Here is a 24,169-nt window from a genome sequence, read left to right as displayed (position 1 = left end):
TGAGGATTTACTAGTCAAGATAAGTGGACAAAATTTAAATTAAAAAAAAATTATTACCCTTCCAGACTTAATGATTGTGGGAATGAAAGTTACTCTAGAGAGAACAAGTGCCCTTTCAGTTATAAAATTCTGATATCAGTATTATGGTAGCAAAAGATGTCCCTCATTTTTGTCCCCTTGCTCCCCAACAACAGCAAAAACTTGACATCCATCCATGGACAAAAGTGCCTTTGAGGGAGCTGTGGCATCCAGCATCCAATGCCAAGTGACCTGGGAAGGGTGTCACCCACCTGTGTGTTGGATAAGTAGGCAGACAAACCTTGGTCTCAGCTGTGGACCCTGCAGTAGCCCATGAAGAGGCGCCATACCCTCTCAGCCACAGTCTGGGAACCCCTGGAAAACACTATCTTAGGCACTCATCCATGGACATGAGAGCCTTGTGGAACTCCAGGTTTCTAGGTGAGAGGTTTCAGCACACCATTGGAGTAAAAAAAAATATGCATCTGGAAGCACTGGAGTAGATAAGAGAAATACCTTGACTTTACCCACATTACCCTTCCTCCAAGGTGATGACACAGCTTAGGGCCAAAAGAGAGCTCAGCCCATGATTTCTCCTGTGGGGGAAAGTGAGAGTGTGTGAGCGAGCACCCAACTTCCCCAGCTGTGTGGAACGTTGCCAAGGGGGCTCATTTCTTTGTTGCCCCATCCAGAGTACTGAACTGTGAGCTACAAGACAAGGGGGTTGGTGAGAGGGGGTGGGAAGATGCTGGGAGAGTGGCAGATAGGATTCTCAAAGGACATTAAAGGGATGCGAATCTTACTGTGTTGTAGACTCTATCAAGAAGCCCATCCACCAGCTGCTGGAAACACCTCACCTTGGGTCCGCCCAGCTAGCCCATGGACAACACTCAGTGCTCTGCATGCCTCACCCAGAGACCCCTACCACGCTGTGTCCAGCTCCCTTTGTGCACTGCTGATGGCAGCAGTGAGAGTGAGCTTTGACAGACAGCTAGTGAGCACATGCAGAAAGCTGGATTGAAATCTGCAGGCAAGGGTGAAACTACAAACTTGAGCTTTAGCCACCTTTGGGAAAACAAAGAGACGCTGTCAGCACTTGGCCTGCTGTATTGTAGAATCCAGAGAAGGCAGATAAGCTTAAGAATTTTTCCACAAGAGGGAGAAAGGAGCATGGAGCAGGTGTATTCACAGAAGGTCTGAGATAGCCTCTGAACACCTAGCAGGGCCGACAGAAGGTATCTCTCTCCTACAGGCAGTTAGTAAAGACTAGAGGAAGTGACTGCTACTTCAAAAGCAAAAAAAGCAATACAAAACTTCAAGAAACATGAAAAATCAAGGTAACATGACACCACCAAAGGATCACAATCTTCCAGTGACAACCCCAAAACACGGAGATCTGCAATTTACTCAATAAAGAATATAAAATAGCTGTTGACCAGGAAACACAATAAGCTACAAGAAAACAAAGACAATTCAAGAAAATCAGGGACGAAAATACATGAACAAAATGAGAAGTCTAATACAAGGAAGTCATAAACCATACAAATTCCTGAGATAAAGAATACAATGAATGAAATGAAATGGAAAATGTACTAGAGAGCAGCAAAAACAGAATGGATCAATCAGAAGAAAGAATCTGTGAAACAGAGACATAACTTTGAAATTATCCAGTCAGAGGAGTACAAAGAAAAAGGAATGAAAAGGAGTGAAACAAGCCTAAGTGTTCTATGGGCTACCCTCAAAAGAGCCAGTTGGTGAATTACTGGAGTTCCAGAAGAAGAGAGCAGGAAGTTTAAAGAAATAGTGACAGGGCTTCCCTGGTGGTGCAGTGGTTGGGAGTCCACCTGCCAGTGCAGGGGACGCAGGTTCGATCCCTGGTCCGGGAGGATCCCACATGCCGCAGAGTGGCTGGGCCTGTGTGCCGCAACTGCTGAGCCTGCACTCTGGAGCCCGCGAGCTGCAACTACTGAGCCTGCGCTCTGGAGCCCATGCTCCGCAACGGGAGGGGCCACCACGATGAGAGGCCCACAACCACGGCGAGGGGTGGCCCCCACTCGCTGCAGCTGGAGAGGGCCTGCGCGCAGCAACCAAGACCCAACACAGCCAAAAGTAAACAAATAAATTTTTTAAAAAAAGAAATAATGACAGAACTTCCCAAACCTGGGGGGAGATTCGGATATCCAAGTACATGTAGTTCATATGTCATCAAACAGAATTAACTTAAAAAGCTCCTTTCCAAAATACACTGTAATACAAGTGTCAAAAATCAAAGACAGAGACTCTTAAAAGCAGCAAGGGGGGAAAAGCTAGTAACTTATAAGGGAACCCCCAAAAGATTATCAGTGGATTTCTCAGAGAGACCTTATAGGCCAAGAGAGAGTGGGATGATATATCCAAATTGCTGAAAGGAAAAAGCTGCCAAACGAGGATTTTATATGGCAAAGCTGTTCAGAAATGAAGGAGAGAGAGAGAACTTCCCAGACAAAAGCTGAGGGGATTATCACTGCTAGACCTGCCTTATGAGAAATGCTGAAAGAATTCTTCGAGTTGAAATGAAAGGACAATAATTAGTAACATAGAAACATGAACATGTAGTGGTAAAGGTAAGTGTATGGTCAAATTCAGAATAATACTATAATATTGTGGAGTATTAACCACTTAACTCTAGTGTAAAGGTTAAAGGACAAGAGTGTTAAAAATAACTATAGCTACAATAATTTGTTAATGAATATACAATATAAAAGAGGTAAACTGTGACATCAAAAGCTTGAAGGGGGTAGTAAAAGTGTAGAGTTTTTGTATGTGATTGAAGTTAAGTTATTATCAGTGTAAAATAGACTGATATATGTATAAGATATTTTATGTAAGTCTCATGGTAACCACAAAGCAACAATCTACAGTAGATTCACAAAACATAAAGAGCAGGGAATCAAAGCATACCACTTCAGAAAATCATCAGTTCACAAAGGAAGGTAGCAAGAGAAGAAGAAAGGAACGCAAGAAATACAAAACAGCCAGGAAAAAAGATGACATTACTAAGTCCTTACCTATCAATAAGTACTCTAAATGTAAATAGATTGAATTCTCCAATTAAAAGACATATAGTGGCTGGATGGATTAAAAAAAAAAACAACAAGATACAAGTATATGCTGCCTACAAGAGACTCACTTCATCTTTAACGACACACATTGGCTCAAAATGAAGAGAGGAAAAACATATTCCATGCAAGTGGAAACCGAAAGAGAGCAGGGTAGCTATACTTAGATCAGACAACATAGACTTAAAGCCAAAAATGATAACAGACAGAGAAGGTTGTTATATAATGGTAAAGGGGTCAATTCATTAAGAAGATACAAGAATCATATATATGCATCCATAATCGAGCACCTTAATATATTCAGAAAATGCTAACTGATCTGAAAGGATAAATATTATCGTATTGTAACAATACAATAATAGTAGGGGACTTCAGTACCCTAATTTCAACAATGGATAAATAATCCAGATATAAAACCAAAAAAAAAATTGGACTGTAACCAACATTACTTAGACCAAATGAACCTAGGAGACATACAAAACATTCCATCCAACAGCAACAGAATACTCAATTCTTCTCAAGTACACACAGTATTCTCCAGGATAGTTCATATAGGTCACAAAACAAGTCTTAGCAAATTTAAGAAGGTTGAAATCATACTAAGTATCTTTTGTGCCCACAATGGTATGAAACTAGAAGTCACTAACAAGAGGAAAACTTAAAAATTCACAAAAATGTGGAAATTAACATTCTTGAACAGTCAATGGGTCAAAGAAGAAATCAAAGAGAAAATTTAAAATATCTTGAAACAAAAATGGAAATATAGCGTATCAAAACATATGGTATGCTGCAAAAGAGGGAAGTTTGTAGCAATAAACACCTACATTAGGGGAAAAAATAAAGATCTGAAGTAAACCTAATTTAACACCTCATGAAACTAGAAAAAGAAGAAACAAACTAAGCCCAAAGTTAGCAGAAGGAATGAAACAACAAAGATCAGAGCATAGGGAAATGAAATAGAGGCTGGAAAAACAATAGAAGAGGTCAATAAAAACTAAGAGCTGGATTTATTGAAAAGATAAAATTGACAAATCTTTAGCTAGACTAAGGAAGAAAGAAGACAAAATTATAAATGAAAGAGGAGACATAATTGATAATACAGAAATACAAAAGATGATGAGACTACTATGAGCAATTATATGCCAACAAATTGTATAACCCAGAAAAAAATGAGTAAATTCCTAGAAACATACAACCTACCCAGACTGAATCATGAAGAAATAGAAGATCTGAGCAGGCCAATCATGAGTAAGGAGATTGAATCAATAATAAAAAAAATTCCCAAAAGGAAAAGCCCAGGACCAGATGGTTTCACTGGTGAATTCTACCAAACTTTTAAAGAAGTAATGCCAACACTTCTCAAACTCTTCCAAAAAACTGAAGAGGAAACACTTTCAAACGCATTCTATGAGGCCAGCATTACCCTGATACCAAATCCAGATAAGAATCCTACAAGAAAATAAAACTAGATCTTATGGATATAGATGCAAATTTTTCAACAAAATGTTAGTAAACAAAATTCAGCAAATTAAAAAGTGTACAATGATTAAGGTGGACTTATCCCTGTGATGCAAAGATGGTTCAACATATGAAAATCAGTAAATGTGATGTGCCATATTAGTCGAATAGAAGATAAAAACCATATAATCACCTCAATAGATGCAACAAAAACATTTGATAAAATACAACATTCTTTTGTGATAAAAACACTCAACTAATTGGGTATAGAGGTAACATCTCAACATAATAAAGCCTGTATATAAAATGCTCACATTTCACAGCATACTCATTGATGACAGGTTGAAAACTTTTCCTCTAAGATCAGGAACAAGACAAGGGTGCCCACTCTTACCACTCTTATTCAGTACAGTACTAGAAGTCCTAGTCAGAGTAATCAGGCAAGAAAAAGAAAGAAAAGGCATGCAAATTGGAAAGCAAGAGGTATAATTGACTTTGTTTGCAGATTACATAATCTTACATGTAGAAAAATCCTAAAGATGCCACAAGAAAAACTGATAGAACTAATCAAAAATTCAGTAAAGTTGTAGGATACAACATCAACATATAGAATTCAGTTGCATTTCTGTACACTAACAATGAAATATCTGAAAAAGAAATAATAGAAATTCCATTTACCATAGCATTAAAAAAAGTATCAGTACTTAAGAGTAAATTTGACCAAGGAGGTGAAAGATCTATACACACTGAAAACTATGACACTGATGAAAAAAATTGAAGAAGACACAAACAAATGGAAAGATACCCCATGTTCATGGACCAGAAGAACTGATATTGTTAAGATAGCCATACTACCAACAGCCATCTATAGATTCAATGCAATCCCTATCAAAATTCCAACGGCATTTTTACAGAAATAAAAAAAGCCCTAAAATTTGTATGGAACCACAAAGCAATCCTGAGAAAGAACAAAGGAGGAGGCATCACACTCCCTGATTTTAAACTAAATACAAAGCTACAGTAATCAAACAGTATGGTGCTGTTATAAAAATAGACACATAGACAAATGGAACAGAATTGAGAGCCCAGAAATAGACCCTTGCGTATATGGTCAACTGATATTTGAAAAGGGAGCCAAGAATACTCAATGGAGAAAGGATAGTCTCTTCAATAAATGGTGTTGGGAAAACTGGATAACCACATGTGAAACTGGATCCCTATCTCATAAAAATTAACTTGAAATGGATTTAAAACTTAAACACAAGACCTGAAACCATAAAACTCCTAGAAGAAGATATAGGGGGAAAAGTTCCTAGCAATGATTTTTTGGATATGATACCAAAAGCAAAAATTAATAAGTGAGACTACATCAAGCTAAAAAGCCTCTGCACAGCAAAAGAAACAATCAACAAAATGAAAAGGCAACCTTACCTTTGGAATGGGAGAAAATTTTGCAAATTATATATCTGATAAGGGGTTAATATCCAAAATATATAAAGAACTCATACAGCTCAATAGCAGAAGAGGGACTGAATAGACATTTTTTCCAAAGAAGATATACAAATGGCCAACAGGTTCATGAAAATGTGCTCAACATCACTAACCATCAGGGCAATACAAATCAAAACCACAATGAGACATCAGTTCATATCTGTTAGGATGGCTATCATCAAAAAGATAACAAATGCTGATGAAGATGTGGAGAAAAGGGAGCCCTTGTGCTCTGCTAGTGGGAATGTAAATTGTACAGCCACTATGGAAAACATTATTGAGAACAACCTTACATTAACAAACAAAACATTAAATTAACATTTAATTAACAAAAATTAAATTAAAAAAATTAAATTAACAAAACATTACATTAACAACAAAACATTAAAAATAGAACAACCTTATAATTCAGCAATCCCACTGCTGGGTATATATCCAAAGGAAAGGAAACAGGATATTGAAAATGTACCTGAACTCCCATGTTTATTGCAGTTTTATGCATAATTGCCAAGAAACAACCTAAGTTTCCTTCAACAAATGAATGGATAAAGAAATTGTTATTGTATTATATATATAAAATAGAATATTATTCAGCCATAAGAAAGAAGGAAATCCTGCCATTTGCAATAACATGAATGGACCTTGAGGGTATTATGCTAAGTGAAATAAGTCAGAGAAAGACAATTACTGTATGATATCACTTATATATGTAATCTACCAAATCAAACTCAGCAAGAGTGGAATGGTAGTTACCAGGAGCTTGGGGGTGGGGGAAACAGGGAGATGTCGGTCATAGGATACAGAATCCAGTTATAAGGCAAATCAGTTCTGGGGATCTAAGCACAGCATTGTGATTCTAGTTAATATTACTGTATTATATATTAGAAAGTTTCTAAGAGAGTAGATCTTAAATGTTCCCACCACAAAAAAGAAATGGTAATTACATGACGTGATGGAGGTGACAGCTAACCCTATGGTGGTAATCATTTTGCAATATAAAAGTGCAGTACATCAAGTATACACCTTAAAATTACACTATGTTATATGTCAATTTTATCTTAATAAAGCTGGGGGGAAAGATTCTACTGACTAAAAGCTCTTTTATTTTTGTAATCATAGTAAAAGGCAAAATTTTCACAATCCTCTGATAATTGCATGGCTTGTTTGACAAACTATTACAGTCATAAATACTGTGATATTTTACTCCAAAAATTCCAGTTTATATGGAGACTGTTCAAAATCACTGTGTGGACATGTGCAAACCTCATTAATACATAGACTTATTAATATATGGATTGACACTGGTATATCATGTAAGTATTAAGAATAAGACTGAAAAATACACAGCTTAGTTTTAGAGGAAGGTCACCAAGTGTTTGAATTCTTGAATACTGCACTTGTATTCCCAACTTTACGGTACTAAGGTGCCCTTAATTGAGGGCAAAACAATCTACAGTACTTTGGCCAACTTGTTTTATGAGGCACTGTGTTATTTGCTTTGTTATTTCTGGAATATTTCAATTAAAGTCACCAGTACAACTGCACAACGTGTAGAGAACAAAAGTGTCCAGATGCTAACTTTGTTATGGAGGTGCTGCTCATATGAGCAAATCTAGAAATTTCCATATTATTGTAAGGATTTGAAGCACTGGACTTAATTTTGAGATCTCCAGGATCTGAATTTACACTTATTAGGTTTAATTTCATTCAGATCTATTTCCATGATTAAAATGAACATATTAGATTGAACCATACAAAATTGCCGTTTTTATATTCAAAACAAAATTGAATATTGGCCATTTCATATGGTTCAATTTATAGATTTGTTTTTATATCCTGTCTAAATATTCAGTAGAAACTAAATTTAGCAGGTTGTGTATATTGAAACAAGTTCCTCCTAGTGAAATGTGTAAACTTAATGTCTGATTAGGATTGTCTTATTTGTAACATTTTAAATTTAATTCCATCACTGCTCTGAATCAACTGAAAATGAAAAGCTTCAAAGGAGAAAACATTTTGAATTAAAATGCCCCTGTAATTTCTTTCTTAGTAAGGAATGGGGTCATAACTATTTAGATGAGAATATAAAAAGAAGAGAGAAAATATTGTCCTATTTAAAAGTAGACATCACATTAAATTTATGTACATACCAAGTTCAAGGACAGTCCTTGGGAATATGTTTTAAGGGGTAGAAGAGAAGGAAAAATAAAGGTCAGAGAGGTCAGAACAAAGAAGCGCCACAAAAGTTGCAGAGGTGTTCAGAAGCCTGAAGACTTAAACAAGGCCAACCAACAGATATGCCAACCAAGATGCTGCAGATGCTGGCGATTACTTCCAAAAAGCCATTTCCATGGAGCAGCAGGAGTAGAAACTAAATTGTAGTGATTAAAATGTTACTTGAATGAAGTTAGAAGCAGAGGATATGAGTCAGCTCTTTCAGAAGTGTAGTGACCAAAGCGCCCTTGCCTGTTATGGTAGCTCAATAAAAGAATAGAATCGAAGGAAGGTTTGTTGTTATTTTTTGTCAGTCTTTCTTTTTTTGCGGTACGCAGGCCTCTCACTCTTGTGGCCTCTCCCGTTGTGGAGCACAGGCTCCGGACGCGCAGGCTCAGCGGCCATGGCTTACGGGCCCAGCAGCTCCGCGGCATGTGGAATCTTCGCGGATAGGGGCACGAACCCGTGTCGCCTGCATTGGCAGGCAGACTCTCAACCACTGCGCCATCAGGGAAGCCCTTTTGTTAGTCTTTTAAAAGATCAGTATGAGGTGCTTGTTTGTGAGTCAAAGGTAAGAATACAATGGAGAAGTCATTTTAACAATATTAATTCTTCCAATCCATGAGCACAGTATGTCTATTTGTGTCATCTTCAATTTCTTTCATCAGTGTCTTATAGTTTTCTGAGTACAGGTTTTTTACCTCCTTAGTTAGATTTATTGACAAGCTTTTTTTTTTTTTAGGCTGTACCTCCTTGTGGCTTAAGGGATCTCAGTTCCCCCACCAGGGATTGAAGCTGGGCCACAGCAGCGAAATCACTGAACCCTAACCACTAGACCACCAGGGAACTCCCAATTCTCAGGTATTTTATTCTTTTGGTTGTAATTGTAAATGGGATTGTGTTCTTAATTTCTCTTTCTGAGAGTTTGTTGTTAGTGTACAGAAGCACATCAGATTTCTTTATATTAATTTTGTATCCTGCATTCATTGATGAGTTCTAGTAGTTTTTTTGCTAGAATCTTTAAAATTCTCTATGTATAGTATCATGTCAAAGGCACAGAGTGACAGTTTTATGTCTTCCTTTCCAATTTGGATGCTTGTATTTCTTTTAGTTGTCTGATTGCTATGGCTAGGACTTCTCTGTGAGAGTGGGCATCCTTGTCTTGTTCCTGCTCTTAGAGGAAATGCTTTCAGCTTTCCACTATTGAGTGTGATGTTAACTGTGAGTTCATCATCTACGGCCTTTATTATGTTGAGGTAGGTTCCCTCTATGCCCACTTCCTGGAGAGTTTTAAATCATAAATGGATGTTTAATTTTGTCAAAAGCTTTTTCTGCATCTATTGAGATGCTCGTATGATTTTTATTCTTCAATTTGTTAATGTGGTGTATCACATTGATTGATTTGTGGATATTGAACCATCCCTGCATCCCTGGGATAAATCCCAGTTGATCATGGAGTATGATCCTTTTAATATATTGCTGAATTCAGTTTGCTAATATTTTGTTGAAGATTTTTGCATCTCTGTTTATCAGTGATAATGACCTATAATTTTCTTTTAGTGTGTGTGATATCTTTGTCTGGTTTTAGTACCAGGGTGATGCTGGCCTTGTAGACTGAGTTTGGAAGCATTCCTTTTTCTGCAATTTTCGGGAATAGTTTGAGAAGGATGGGTGTTAACTCTTCTCTAAATGTGTAGTAGAATTTGTGAAGCCATCTGGTCCAGGGCTTTTGTTTGTTAGGAGTTTTAAAATTACTGAGTCAACTTCATTCCTGATAAGTGGTTCATTCATATTTTCTATTTCTTCCTGATTCAGTCTTGGGGGAAGAATTAGCATTGTTAAAATAACAATACTAACCAGGACAGTCTACAGATTCAATGCAATCGCTATCAAAATACCAGTGGCATTCACAAAACTAGAATAAATAATTCTAAAATTAGTATGGAAACACAACAGATCCTGAATAGCCAAAACAATCCTAAGAAAAAAAAGAATGAAACAGATGTATCACATCCCTGACATAAAACTATACTACAAAGCTACAGTCATCAAACAGCATGGTACTGGCACAAAAACAGACACATAGATCAATGGAACAGAATAAAGAGCTGAGAAATGAACTCACACTTATATGGGCAATTGATCTATGACAAAGGGGGCAAGAATATACAATGGGGAAAAGACAGCCTCTTCAATAAATGGTTTTGGGAAAACTGGAAAGCTACATGCAAAAGAATCAAACTGGACTACTTTCTCACACCATATACAAAAATCAACTTAAAATGGATTAAAGACTCAAATGTAAGACCTGAAACCATAAAACTTTTAGAAGAGAATATTGGCAGTATTCTCTCTGACATCAGTCTTAGCAGTATTTTTTGGATATGTCTCCTCAGGCTGGACAACAAAAGCAAAAATAAATAAATTAAACTACATCAAACTAAAAAGCTTTTGCACAGCAAAAGAAACTAACAACAAAATGAAAGGCTGCCTACTGAATGAGAGAAGATATTTCTAAATGATATATCTGTCAAGGGGTTAATATCCAAAATATACAAACAACTTATACAACTCAACATCCAAAAACCAAACAACCCAATTTTAAAAATGGGCAGATGACCTGAATAAACATTTCTGCAAAGCAGACATACAGATGGCTAACAGGCACATGAAAAGATGTTCAACATCACTAATCATCAGGGAAATGAAAACCAAAACCACAATGAGATATCATCTCAGACCTGTCAGAATAGGTATTATCAAAAAGTCAACAAATAACAAGTGTTGGCAAGGATGTGAAGAAAATGGAACCCTTGTGCCCTGTGGTGAGATTGTAAATTGGTGCAGACACTGTGGAAAACAGTATGGCGATTCCTCAAAAGCTAAAAATAGAACTACCATATGATCCAGTACTTCCACTCCTGGGCATTTATCCAAAGAAAATGAAAATACTAATTAGAAAAGATATATGCACCCCTATGTTCATTGCAGCATTATTTTCAATAGCCAAGATATAAAAGCCACCTAGAGACCCATAATAGATGAATGGATAAAGAATATGTGGCATATATATATATATATATATATATATATATATACACACACACACACACATATGCACACACACACAATAGAATATTACTCACATAAGAAAGAATGAAATCTTGCCATTTGTGACAAGAATGGACCTCTAGGGTATTATGCTAGGTGAAATTAAGTCAGAGAAAGACAAATACTGTACAATCTCACTTATATGTGGAATCTAAAAACAAAACAAATGAGCAAACAAAATCAAATAGAAACAGAGTTATAGATTCAGAGAACAAACACGTGGTTGCCAGAAGGGAGCTGGGTAGGGGGAGGAGAGAAAGAGGTAAGGGAGATTAAGAGGTACAAACTTTGAGTTACAAAATAAATGAGTAAAGGATATGAAATGTACAGTGTGAGGAATATAGTCAGTAACTATGTAATATCTTTGTATGGTGACAGATGACAAGTAGACTTCTCATGATCATTTTGAAATTTATAGAAATATTGAATCATTATGTTGTGCACCAGGAACTAACCTAGAGTTGTAGGTCAATTATACTTCAAAAACAAACTGATAAACAAACTCATAGAAAAAGAGATTAGATTTGTGGCTACCAGAGGGGGGATAGATGAAGGCAGTCAAGAGGTACAAACTTCCAGTTGTAAGATAAAGAAGTACTAGGGATGTAACATACCACATGATAAAGATAATGAACACTGCTGTGTGTTATATATGGAAGTTGCTAGGAGAGTAAACCCTAAGAGTTCTCATCACAATGACACATATTTGTTTCTATTTATTTAATGTATCTATATGAGATGATGGATGTTCTCTAAATCATGGTAATCATTTAATGATATATGTAAGTGAAATCATTGCTTATACAGTGCTGTATGTCAACTATATCACAATAAAACTGGACAAAAACTTTAAAAATACAATGGAGAGGGGGCTTCCCTGGTGGCGCAGTGGTTGAGAGTCCGCCTGCTGATGCAGGGGACACGGGTTCGTGCCCCGGTCCGCGAAGATCCCACATGCCGCGAAGCGGCTGGGCCCGTGAGCCATGGCCGCTGAGCCTGTGCGTCCGGAGCCTGTGCTCCACGATGGGAGAGGTCACAACAGTGAGAGGCCCGCGTACCGCAAAAAAAAAATACAATGGAGAGGTAAACATTTAATCATTCTTTCCTATACACAGTCAAACCTTAACCTATTGCAGAATTTATTATTTATCGTTATATTATTTATGCCTTCATACTGAAGGTTGTGATGAGTATCTTGGACTGGCAGTTTACAGTATTTTTTACATTTGGATATGCTGTTGCCAGTGATGCAATTTCTTTCCATAATGGATGATTCATTACATGATTTGTTTATGGTAGCGGTGGTCTGGGTGACATAAATTTATAATTGACCATCAGGCTTCTAAGGAGAAATAAGTGATTAGAATTAATTGGTAGTATGTTAATACAGTTAACATGGAGGATGAATTATTTATTGCTTATCGTTTTACAATTTGACTCAGCAATTGTTTATTTTACCTGCTTTCTAGATCAGTTATCCCTGTTTCTCATACAGTTGTTGATACATTTGGATTTCTGATAGTATTACTCACTTCTCCTCTGGCTAGTGAGATCCATTTCATCATGGAATGGGAGTTGACGTTTTGAAGGCTGGAAGATTGACTACTCTTGTGTCTGTGGCAGAGGTCACGTTTTCTCTGTAAGGTTGATGTTGAGAAGACAACGGTGTCCCTCTCCATAATCCAGCTGAGGGTGGAACTTCACACTCCAGGATAGGGGGCTTTCTCGGCCTTAGCACATACATTTCTTGGTCTGAATTACTTATTAAGGTTCTCCCTTGAAACACCAGGGACTGAGGAATAAGAAAAGTCTTATAGTTCCTATAGAAATGGTAAGCTACACTTGCCGCTATTGCCACAATCAGTATACACATACTTACCAACAAAGCCAAAATAAGATTTCTAATCCAGTGGGTATTTTCTATGTTAGATGAGGCAAGAATGCTGTTTTCAATTAACGACCCATTATCTGGCTCCAGAATAAGGCAGATTCCACCATATGTGATGTTCTCAATTGTGCCAATTTTGTATTCCAGTGACATAGCATATGCAAAATCTGGATGGACATTCCCATCAGGCCTTCTTAGTTTAAACATCACTTCCTGAATTTTTCTGTTAGGACACCTTTTCAGAGAACTGCCGTTGACTTCACATAAGGTTCTGTTATACCAGGATATAATAGTAGACCCTGGTCTCAGGGTGGTTAATACAATTTGTTCAGGGCTACTGGAGTTTAGATAGTCAGTGAGTTTAGCAAAAAACAAACTAATCCTCTCTCTCTTCTTGATAAATGAGTAGAAACTGTTTTTAGTGCGCAGAGTGTAAGTGTGGCAGGGTGTACTTCTGGGCAGCTTCAGTTCAATGGTGAAAAGCATCTGAGCAGCCAGGCCCCCAGAATCTGTGGCACGAAGAATAAATTCCTGAGGGGAATACTGAAAATCCAGTTCTAGGGGATAACCATATAGTATTTGATGAGTCAAATTAAATTGCAGCCAGCTTTCTGAGCCTGAAGGATATTCATCTACTGATTTTATTGCAAGTGTCAAATGAGTTGAGCTGCCATCTTCCTGATCATAAAATGTGTCAGGATGGATTGGGAAATGGAGTCTGTGCCCGACAGTTGCTGTTATCAGTTGAATTGGATTAACAACTGTTGGAGATGTGTTGGGTTGACCTAGAAGGAGCAAACAAGAAACAAATTTCAACAAAAACTATTCTTATTTAGATGTTTAAGGTTGTCTTGGTGGTTGACTTATTTCCCCCCCGTATTCATTTTTGGACCTGATTTGCATAGGAATGTGGGAAATCACAGACATCCTGTATTTGAGTACCACATAAGTAATTCCAGGAAGGAGTGAAAGAGACTGACTTCTTTCATCTCTGTTTTTAGCCTTTGATTTGGGGACACTTCCTCCATCTACTCAAGGGTCAGGTTCATCCGTCTTAAGCTCTGTCTGCACTTTCTCTTTTGGTTTTCTTTCTCTCACTTCCCTCTCCCTCTTCTCTGACCTTCTTTATCTTCTGTCTTATCATCAACTGGTAGAGTTTGCATTATAGCTTTGATGCTACTTCTACATATTCACAGAGGTTGTTAGTTTCCAAATTTCCTAATCCTCTCAGCCTTAAATTATAGTATGGAAGAAGATCTTGAGATTAGCTCATTAGTAGTATCAAGTAACTAAGTCTGGGTTAGAGAGCTTCAGAAAAACAATATTTTGGCAGTGGGCTCAAATTTCTAAACTGATTGTGTGTGTGTGTTTGTGCGTGTGTGTGTCTGTATGTCTATGTTAAAAAGCTCAAGAGGGACATTTTTTAAAGTTCAGGACATAACAGTTGTATAATTGAACAGAAACATAGTAATGAACTAGTGCTCTAATTTCAAAGAACACATTTAAATCCCAAGGCACCTAGAAAACAATTCAAGCTCTGCACAGAAAAGATTTGGTGTTGTCTGAGAGAGATGATGAGGTAGGTGACTATCGCAAAAATGGGAATATGCTGCAATATAACAAAGGCAGGTGGCTTTAGATATTGTGAGTCGCACTAAGTTGGAAAGAAGAGTGTCATACTAGGAAAAAGCAGTGAATCTAGAAGACAGGATGGGACAATTACTTGATCAAGGAAAGACTATTTTGAAGGGAGATCTGAGCACTGTTGCATATTTCATGGGATTGACTAACGGTGTATGTTCTAACTACCAGGGAGATAAGTTTCAAACAGGCTCAAGTTCCATCAGCTTTCCCTCCTTGGTGATAGAATTGCTTACCTGGGGGTGACATGTCCTCGGGTTTCTGAGATTCAGGATGGAGAGCACATGTCTTCAGAATCTTTGTTGCGTGAAGCAGTTCATATTTAGTGAGAGACAAACTGGTTGTACCTTGTCTAAATGATGTCTCTGGAAATTCTGTAGTGAATCCAGATAAAATGGTGAGCCTCAATTTAAATTAGATGTTTAATTGAAACATAGGAAATCCCCCAGAATTAAAAATCCATGCAATTTTCCATGGAAGTTACCATACAAGTATGCTTCAATATGAAACAAGTTCTAAGAGAATCACTCCTATATGAGTTACCTAGTTCAGAAAAGAGAAGCTGGGCAGACATGATAACAGGTTGCATTTAAAGAACATTTACCCAATGCCAGGCACTGCACTAAGTACATATTTCATTTTACCTTCATGACAAACATATTGGGATAATGATTATCCTCAATTTATAAATGATGAAAATAAAATAATAAAATTAAGTAGCTACTCAAGGTCACACAAATAGTATGTTATAGAGCTAGATTTTGAACGCTTGTCTGACTATAGATACTGAATTCTTAATCACAGTACTGCCTGTGTTTAGAGTATATGGTGAGAGAGAAGATGTTCTTAATTTTACCAATAGAGATTGAATTTGTTAGCAAGCCTTTTTCTAATTATGATGAACCATAAGGTTGCAACAGATTATCAGTGTCTTTCTGAGATAATTAAGGAATAATAGTAACTAGACAGAGTATGGTCTAAGTGATGGCTTGAAGTTCCTTCCACGTTTGTGAATCTTTGATAAATCTGAATTATATTTAATGTGTAGAGGGCATAAAATGGGTACTGCATTTTGTTGTTGACTTTTCTTACATAATATTTTCTTAAAATTTTTTCCTCCTGAAAATCACTATGCTCTTTGTAGAAATATTGGAAAATACAGAAAATATAGACAGAAGAAAATCCAGCACTCATAAAGTCATCACAGTTAACATTAGGCACTGTATTTTAATCTTAACACTATTTTAATCTGAATATTTTAACCAACATTATTTGGTTACTACTTGTTAGTATAAAGATTCACTGAAAAATATAGCAAATAGAAAACTAAGCAACTACCACAATCTTACCTTGCATGTTGTTAATGTCAGAAATAGTCCCATATCTTGTCAATAAGTTTTGGGTGGTATGTGGGTGACTTACCACCATTCCAGTAGGATCCAGGTTAAACATTGTGTTGCCTGGTGAAGTTTGGCTAGTTCTTGAGAATTTGCTAAAAGCTAAATGTTCTATGCCTGAATACCAGTCACTAAGAAAATGCATTATAGTCTTTGAGCCCATGCTTTCAGGTAACTCAAATGCATTTGCAAATTTGGGCAGCTCAGAAAGGGATGAATCCAATAAATCAGGTAAATGAGTAAATGATGAGGTCTCCTTAGAATAAGATTGAGTTTTCAAAATCACATCAGATGATGAGTCTTCCTCTGATTGGTTGCTGGAGAAATGAGCAGTTTCCCACAGCAAAAGAGTTGAGTCAAATGTACTATCCCATGCAAATTTGGTATTTACGCTCATGCCAAGAGGTGAAACTGTCTCTGTAGGAGTGGGGAATGAATGAATCCACTGAGAAACTTCAGGAGTCTCAGACACATGACCATGCTCACGAAGATGCTTCTGCCTCAGCCAGCTTGACAGGGGCAACTGGCTGAACTCAAGGGGAAAATGCGAGACTGCCAGTATCTCCCTCGCTGAGGCTGCAGGTATCAGGAGACTGTTACGTGACTGTACAAACCTTCCCAGGTAGACTGGGTGAGAGCCACTCCATCTGCAGAGGAATGTTGTCATTGAAGATAGTCCCTCGGAAGGTGTGGCCACATCCTGTATCACCTCCTCAGAGACTGAGGACCCAGGAAAATGAGAGTACTTGGATGAGGCAAGAAAGGCTCGTGAATACCAAGGTTGACTAACAGACTCTGAGACAAGGTCAGATAAAACAGGATGCTTTTGTATTTTTGTTCCGTGGATTGGGGTGTGCCCCCTTATCTCCCACTCTGTCAAGTCTAGTTTTTCTAACAACACGGATACTGTAGAAGTTCTACTCTGAAGGAAGTCAGAATCTGTGAATGAAGTAGCTGTTAATACCATAGAAGGAAGGACCTCAGGAAAAGCAAAAGAATATTCAAGGTTTGTTGTCAAGGACATTTTCTTTAATGTATTCTGTGATGCTACTGTATGCAGTGGCCTTGTCATCTTTGTATACCTTGGAGTACCTGGAATAAAGTCAGGATGGAGGATAGGAGTGATCCGTCTTAAGGCAGCAAATAAGCCAGAAATTGAAGAGGCCTCATCTTTAGGGATCCAAGGAGTCACTAAGGTGGGTAGTGAAACAGAGAAAGGGTTGTTTGGTTTTCTCGTCATTTCATTTGGCCCTACTGTTGGGACTGGGATAGCCCTTAACTGCCTGGGTCTTCTTTGAGATTTTTGAAGTAATCTCCAACCTTCAATCTTATATCCTAAAATTTGGGCAAGATACTTAGAGGAAGCATGCTGTTGAAAAACTTGCATTAGCTCTGGCAGTGCTGTAGAAACATCATGTTCCATAGACCAGTGGAATTGTACAGAGTGACCTTGTAAAGGAATGACTTGCCTAGGATCTTCAGCCAACACTGGAAGTTTCCAGAGATGCTTGTTTACCTTGCTTCTGAATGTGCTCATGGTCACCAAAGAAGGATCCAAGTGGAAATAGTCTGCCAGTGTGTGTACCAAAAAGAGACGGTCTTGAACACCAAGAGTTTCAGCAGCTGCTTTAAGAGTAATTTCAGCTATGATGGTGGAAAACTCCTTTGAGCCTCCGTGGGTCCTAATACTGAAGATTGAAAAGAACAATACAGCATGGATTATTGCTTTATTAGCAATCCCTTATTTTTATGTAGGCCTTCAGGGTATATATAGCATTCTCTCATACATCGTTTATTGTTGCCTCCAATAACTAGGAGGATAGGGAAGATAATTATCATAATCCCTAATTTATAGTTGAAGAAGCTGAGATTCAAAGTGCTAAGAAAAATGTCCAAAGGCACAGAGTAAATACCTGATCCTAATTCAGGTGTTCTGACTTCAATCAGAAGGTAAGAATTTCAGTGGGAAAGTTGTTTTGGAGTTAGAAAGTTTTGAGTTATTTAACTGATCTGAGCTTCTGTTTCTTCGAATAGAGAATGGGTATAAAAATTTCCCTTGCAGAGCTATTTTGCATATTAATTGATATATGCACTTCACAAGTTATTACCTGGCACACAATAAGACTTTCACTCTTACTGCGCCTGTCCTGTTCCTTTCTGTCCCTTCTCGTCTCTTCCCTGTGACCTTTCCTATCCTTCCCATCCTTGTGTCCTTCCTTTCATCCTACCTTGTGTCCTTTCCTTCCTTGCATTCTTTTTTTTCTTTCATCCTTCTGTATCCCTCTTTTCCTTGCATCCTTCCTTTTGCTTTGCTCTCTTGTACTTCTTTATCTCACATCTTTTGCATCTAGACCAACAGTGGACCTCCTCTTAAATGGAAGTACTGGTGAGTAGTCCCTGCAATTACTAAATGCGCTCTTTTAAGTAATAGCCCATGATTTGACTTTAGTCCATAGTTGGGATTGTGAGGCCAATGTCTCTAGAAGCTCGTGGCTTTGCTGAATGGAAACCCAAGTAATAACTCTCACAGATCCAGAAAGGATGTGAGCGTAGGATAGCCCTAGTTTACTGTTGAAATGAACAGGTATGCTAAACCAAAAAGTATAAAAAAAAAATTTAGTTCTTTTAAGAAAATGAAAACAGGATTAGTTTTTAGGGTGAAATGATTAGATTCTGTTTTGAATGCATTGTTAAGGCTTCCATTTCTTCCCTTCATCTCTAAGACTTTCAAATGTGCCACGGAGCCCATAAGACTTTTCGAGATCCAGCCTCTGCTAACTTCTCCAGCTTCATGTTCTGCCACTACCCAGCTCACCCTGTGTTTCAGCAATGCCAAATTTTGTGTGGTTTCCCAAACATAACATTCTGTTTAATGTTTTTGTAACCATTCAACAGGTCCTTCTTTGATCCTATAGTGCCTTTCCTCCTGTTTTGGCTAGCTGACTTCAACTTCAACTTTAATGTCCATCATGGACATTACCTCATCCAAAAAGTTTTGCCAACATCCTCCCCCAAGGTGAGTTAATCTACGAATTTAGCCTCTATATCTTACATATATAAGATATATGTAATGCATTCTTTGCACCATATTACCATTTTTTAAATTACATTTCCACATACCCTACTGGAGCAAGTTCCTCAGCAGCAATTTATTCATATTATCTCCTACGCCCAGCTCAGGGATCTGGCAAATAGTAGACACTCACTAAATTCTTAATGAATGAATGCATAAGTAAATGAAAAAAAAAATGAAAAAAGATGCAATGATACATGGGAAAACACCTTATAAATTGTGAGTTGCTGTGTAAGAGTTGGTTATTATTGGCCTGAACTATGTTTCATAGTTTTGCATAAAAATTATTCTAGAAGTTAAAAAGCAACTTTCTAGAGAAAAACTTCAAAATTTTAGATTAAGAGGGATAGCAAACAACATGGTAATTTCCATATTGGAAAATAACTTAAGGAAAATAAAAAATACTCAAAATGTGAATTGTTAAACCATATAGAATTACCTTTTAATCGATTTTAAAACAGATAATACATGAACACAATATAAGATTCACAAGGCACAAAAATGAAAATCATGTAAAATACACTGTGTTCCTTTTTTATCCCCTCATCCTTGTTGCCCAGTCTCCTAGTTTGTGTATTCAGATGCTGCTTTTTGAAAGACGAAAAGAGAAAAGGACTGTTCTCAGTTAGTGCATGGTCCATGAGTGTAAAATAAAATGATATGAGAAATAAAAACTTAGTTCCCAAGAGTTCATTTATTTGGGGAGGTTGTTTTCCAATTCAAGGAATTACCATAATAAGCTTTGCTCTAAGAGCCTGTTTATTAGCAACACTGTGAAATGTGTCTACTTCTCCCTTTTGTGATGGTCTTCTGTTCCTTATTCTTCCTCCAGTGCAAGGTTTTGCTTCTTCATATCCTGCCCTTGCTCTTTTGACTAAACTCATAGGCTCAGCGCCACACCCAGGTGTCCTGTTACTTTTTTAATGCAGACACTTACCCACTTGGAGAAGGAATCAAGCTTGCTTCCTTTACTTCATCCCTATCCAGCACATGAAGGGTAAAGGTGATGGAGGCTGTTCGTGTTTGCTGGAAACAGAAATCCCCAGACACTAGCACCATGATTTGGTAATCTCTTCCTTCATCTTCTAAGGGCAGTCCTTGCAAGGTCTTGATAGAAGGATTATATTCCAGCCATCTTGGCAGTTTGACGTTATGAACCCCTGTAACCTGTTCAATTACACATGAAATAAAGTCTGAACTTGCCTTTAGGAAGAGGTTTTACATTTGTTTGCTCTGTCCCTGTGGCAGAGCACTGATAACAAGAGTTAAAGATCTCTGTTGAGGTATACATTTCAAGTTTAGTCATAAACCAGTTTTTTTTAAACGCTAAGAATATACTTCTTTTTTCTCAGCTTCATAAAGTTCTTTTGAAAAACCTAAACTTTGAGTAGAAATCACAGAATAATCACTAAACTCATTAAAATACTGGGTCAACTATTTCATTAAAAGAAGTTTACAAAACCTAGGAACTATTTAATATGATTGACAATTAAGGCTTGTGTCTAAAAATGCTAAATTCTATTAAATTCATAGATTGGATTGCTTTTCCTCTCAGACTAGGTTCCTTACAGTAGCTCGTTATTTGTAAGCCTTTAAAAGTACTTTCATTTTCTTGGACAGTGCCCTGAGACACCTACATATAAACTATTACAGGGTTACAGGGACTACTTGGAAAGCTTGAACCCTGTTTATTTTTAATATCTACGAAACACAGTGCTGAACAGATTGGTTAGAGATACTTAGATGCTTACCTGAAACTGACTTATTTTCCCTTGGAAGGCATATGGAGAAACTGGATAATAGAATAATTTTCCAACGAGAGCAGCTGTGTCTGGCACGCCGTGAAGAACTCGGGTCTCTGCTCATGAATAGTGAGTTGTCACAGCCAGCCCATGCATGGAGACAGAGGTCAGCACCAGCGCAAGATACGGTATTGCTGAAACTCTTCGGATCCAGTCCAGGGACTGATGGGTGCCGGCGAAGTCCGCTCCTGTGCGTTTCTTACTGGTATCCATGGCTTCTGTATAGTCAGCTCCACTTGGGTAACTGGATATCACCTTACTGAACCGCAAACTGCTCAACCGATTACTATTTCTTATCTCTCTTCAGAGCAATATTTAGGGTTTAGAATCCTTTTGTTTTCACATATCATTTGCATCAACGGAGAATTAAAGATTCCCACTATCTCAAAACATCACTGCTCTGTGGTGAAAGCACAAGTGAGAGAGGGAGAGCACTGATGCATTGTGACATAGAGTCAGCCTTGCATGGCCCCTTTAGTGATCTCCATCCAGCGGTACCTAGAGATTAATATGGTGCTCATAAAAGGATGAGTTAATGTAATAAGACAGTGAAAACAAATACAATACAGCAATAAAAAGCCTTCCGCAAAGATAGCCTTATTCCCATTTTCATCTGTGCCCCCATAATAGACATCAGAGGTTTCTCAGCATCCCTGTCCCTCTTTCGGTCATAACAACCTCCCTTTGGGAAAATTTCCCTCGCCTACCTCATGACCAAATGCTGTAGCTCCCAATCGTAGTCACCCATCTCTCTGGCCAGAGAGGTGAGCAAATAACTCGGGGCTGGTAGGTCAAAATCCTCAGTGCCGGGCTTCCCTGGTGGCGCAGTGGTTGAGAGTCCGCCTGCCGATGCAGGGGACACGGGTTCGTGCCCCGGTCCGGGAAGATCCCACATGCCGCAGAGCGGCTGGGCCCGTGAGCCATGACCGCTGAGCCTGCGCGTCCGGAGCCTGTGCTCCGCAAGGGGAGAGGCCACAACAGTGAGAGGCCCACGTACCACACACACACACACACAAAATCCTCAGTGCCTCTTGCTGTGGGGAAAGCCCAGGTTCGGGGAGGAGACCCAGTCTTGGCTTTTACTGTTTTCTGGGGTTTTCCATGGACGTGCTGGGACATAAAATCTCTCTTTCCTCTATCTAGGGTTGCGTGTTAACCTGCCGCTTCATCAGTACGCCTTCCCCTCCCCACCCCACCTCAATCCTTTCCCAGCACCCCGCGCCCAGCCTCCTCTCGTTTCTGGAACTTGTTATAGAACAGCCCAGTCATGTACAGGCAGGCACTCCGGAAAATGTGGAATAACCCACGGCCCTAGTTGCAATGTATTCCTTTTCAGCTCCCAATGGACTAGTGTCTGTAGCATTTCTTCTTTATGTTGAACACGATGTTAAGCTTGACCAGTAGAGGACACTGGAGAGACACTGCAGGAAGAAGGAGGCGTCTGGTTTCCGGGCGCTGTTTTGCTTTCGGTAGCTGCTGCTGTAGGGCTCAGCAAGGTTGTATGTGGAAGCGAACATCCAGTGCGCTCTGCACCAGCCTCACACTGTCCCTTGGTGACCCTGCAGTCCAGCCCAGGCCCAGTTGGCCACTAACCATGACCCTCCTGCCTGGACGCTGGTGTGTTCCAGACCTCGTGTCGGCAGCGGCACCCAGACCCTGTCTGCATCGTCCCACCAGCGTCAGCGCATCTGTACCCTGCAAGGTTGTCTGCTGCTGCCTGGTGACTGTGGACCAGCTCTGCATCTGACAACCCAGTAAACTTCCCTGCCATCCCATGGGTGGCAACCATCCTTTTCTCTAAAGAGATCTAAACCTTACTATTGGAGAGTGGGCCTTCCCCCAAGTTTTCTCTTCCTTAGGGACTCTCCAGCAGCCCTAGGTACGCTTAGAGTCTTCGTTACATCTTTTTTTAGCTACTCTCCTACTTTAAGTTAATAATTCTTTACATAAAACCTTCCCTGTTCAAACATACTGTGTTTCCAGTTTCCTTATTGTCCAGACTGATTCACCCCTTATTCTTAACATTACTTTTAGTTTCGGTGACTGGCTTTGTTCTTTTCTTATATTTAGGTTGGTAATGTTTTATTATTACTATTCCACCACTGAAGTCTATGTAAAATGGGAGAAGCTATGCCTGTCTTACCTGTTATCATGCATCTGGAAGAGTCTGTAAATTATGAAGTGACTTTTTATGTTCGTTGTTTTTATTAATCTAACAGCCCTTCTCTCTTATTTTCTTTAGTCTCACCCTCTCTCTGCATGTTTCCAGGATGTTCGTTCTTGACTTTTGCCTTCTCTCTATACCTTAGCTTCTCATACCTATAGCTTCGTCTTGATCTCTTGCTGGAGCTCTAGGCTTATGTCTCTATGACTCTCTTCAGTTATTCTCCACTGTCTAGATGCTGGAAGATAATGTCCTAAATTTTTAATTTGACAGTCAAGACTTCATTAATTCAACATTCACGAGGGCCTGTTTAATGTGCAAGGTACTATTGTGGGTGCCGGGCATACAGAAGTGAACTGGATAGGCAAAGCCCCTACGTTTATGGAGTTTATATTCCACAATTTAACCTTAATCTATCCTTCCAGACGTATCTCCCTGCATTAACCTGTGATCCAGGGGAAAGTAAACAACTCCTGGTCATTTTCCTGTCTCTCTACCAATTATCAAACGTGAAATGATCTTTGCCCTCTTTGTCTATCCAAACCCTATGCTTTAAGACCCAGTTTAAAAGCATCCATGAATCTTCAGTAGACAACTCCCAAAGCACTTAAGAAGAGTGATCCACAGCTTTTCCCAAAGCAACTTATCTGGGAGTTAAAATATGCCCTTTTGTAACAGTGCCTCAATATGCATTATTCTCAGTGGGAAAAGGGAGGGTTTTTTGCCAGAATTTCAGCACATAGGTATGGGGGACATGTATAATTTGAAAGAGTCTCCCCAGTGATTCTGATATGCCTCCATAGAAGGATATGGC

At 38.6% G+C, this 24,169-nt stretch overlaps 1 protein-coding gene across 5 annotated transcripts; it reads right to left on the bottom strand.

Annotated features, from left to right (window-relative positions):
* Positions 1 to 12,468: 12,468 nt before the first annotated feature.
* LOC117201724 (uncharacterized) lies at positions 12,469 to 22,370 on the bottom strand. Of its 5 annotated transcripts, none has more exons than XM_033430220.2 (4): positions 16,269 to 17,348; positions 15,156 to 15,293; positions 13,270 to 14,063; positions 12,469 to 13,182 (listed from the first exon to the last, which is right to left on the bottom strand). In XM_033430220.2, exons 1-4 carry the CDS (start codon positions 17,338 to 17,340, stop codon positions 12,952 to 12,954), a joined length of 2,235 nt encoding a protein of 744 aa, XP_033286111.2. In that variant the 5' UTR covers positions 17,341 to 17,348; the 3' UTR covers positions 12,469 to 12,951. The 5 variants fall into 5 exon arrangements, 2 of the variants coding, with proteins under 2 accessions (XP_033286111.2, XP_049550147.1); XR_007470040.1 differs by lacking the exons at positions 12,469 to 13,182; positions 13,270 to 14,063; positions 15,156 to 15,293; positions 16,269 to 17,348 and adding exons at positions 17,363 to 17,507; positions 17,833 to 18,004; positions 20,327 to 20,556; positions 21,141 to 22,367; XR_007470041.1 differs by lacking the exons at positions 12,469 to 13,182; positions 13,270 to 14,063; positions 15,156 to 15,293; positions 16,269 to 17,348 and adding exons at positions 17,619 to 18,004; positions 20,327 to 20,556; positions 21,141 to 21,689; positions 21,899 to 22,370.
* Positions 22,371 to 24,169: the final 1,799 nt, after the last annotated feature.

Source organism: Orcinus orca, chromosome 11, assembly GCF_937001465.1.
Source record: "Orcinus orca chromosome 11, mOrcOrc1.1, whole genome shotgun sequence".
Taxonomy (NCBI): Eukaryota; Metazoa; Chordata; class Mammalia; order Artiodactyla; family Delphinidae; genus Orcinus; species Orcinus orca.
The sequence above is the reverse complement of the archived record's forward strand: the minus strand, read 5'-3'. Positions and strand labels throughout refer to the sequence as shown.

Coding starts and splice junctions, on each gene's coding strand:
- LOC117201724 (XM_049694190.1), bottom strand. CDS start 17,340: ATGTCCTTGACAACAAACCTTGAATATTCTTTTGCTTTTCCTGAGGTC. Junction 15,294..16,268: donor TGACATTAACAACATGCAAG/GTAAGATTGTGG, acceptor GATTCACTACAG/AATTTCCAGAGACATCATTT. Junction 14,064..15,155: donor CGAGGACATGTCACCCCCAG/GTAAGCAATTCT, acceptor TGCTCCTTCTAG/GTCAACCCAACACATCTCCA.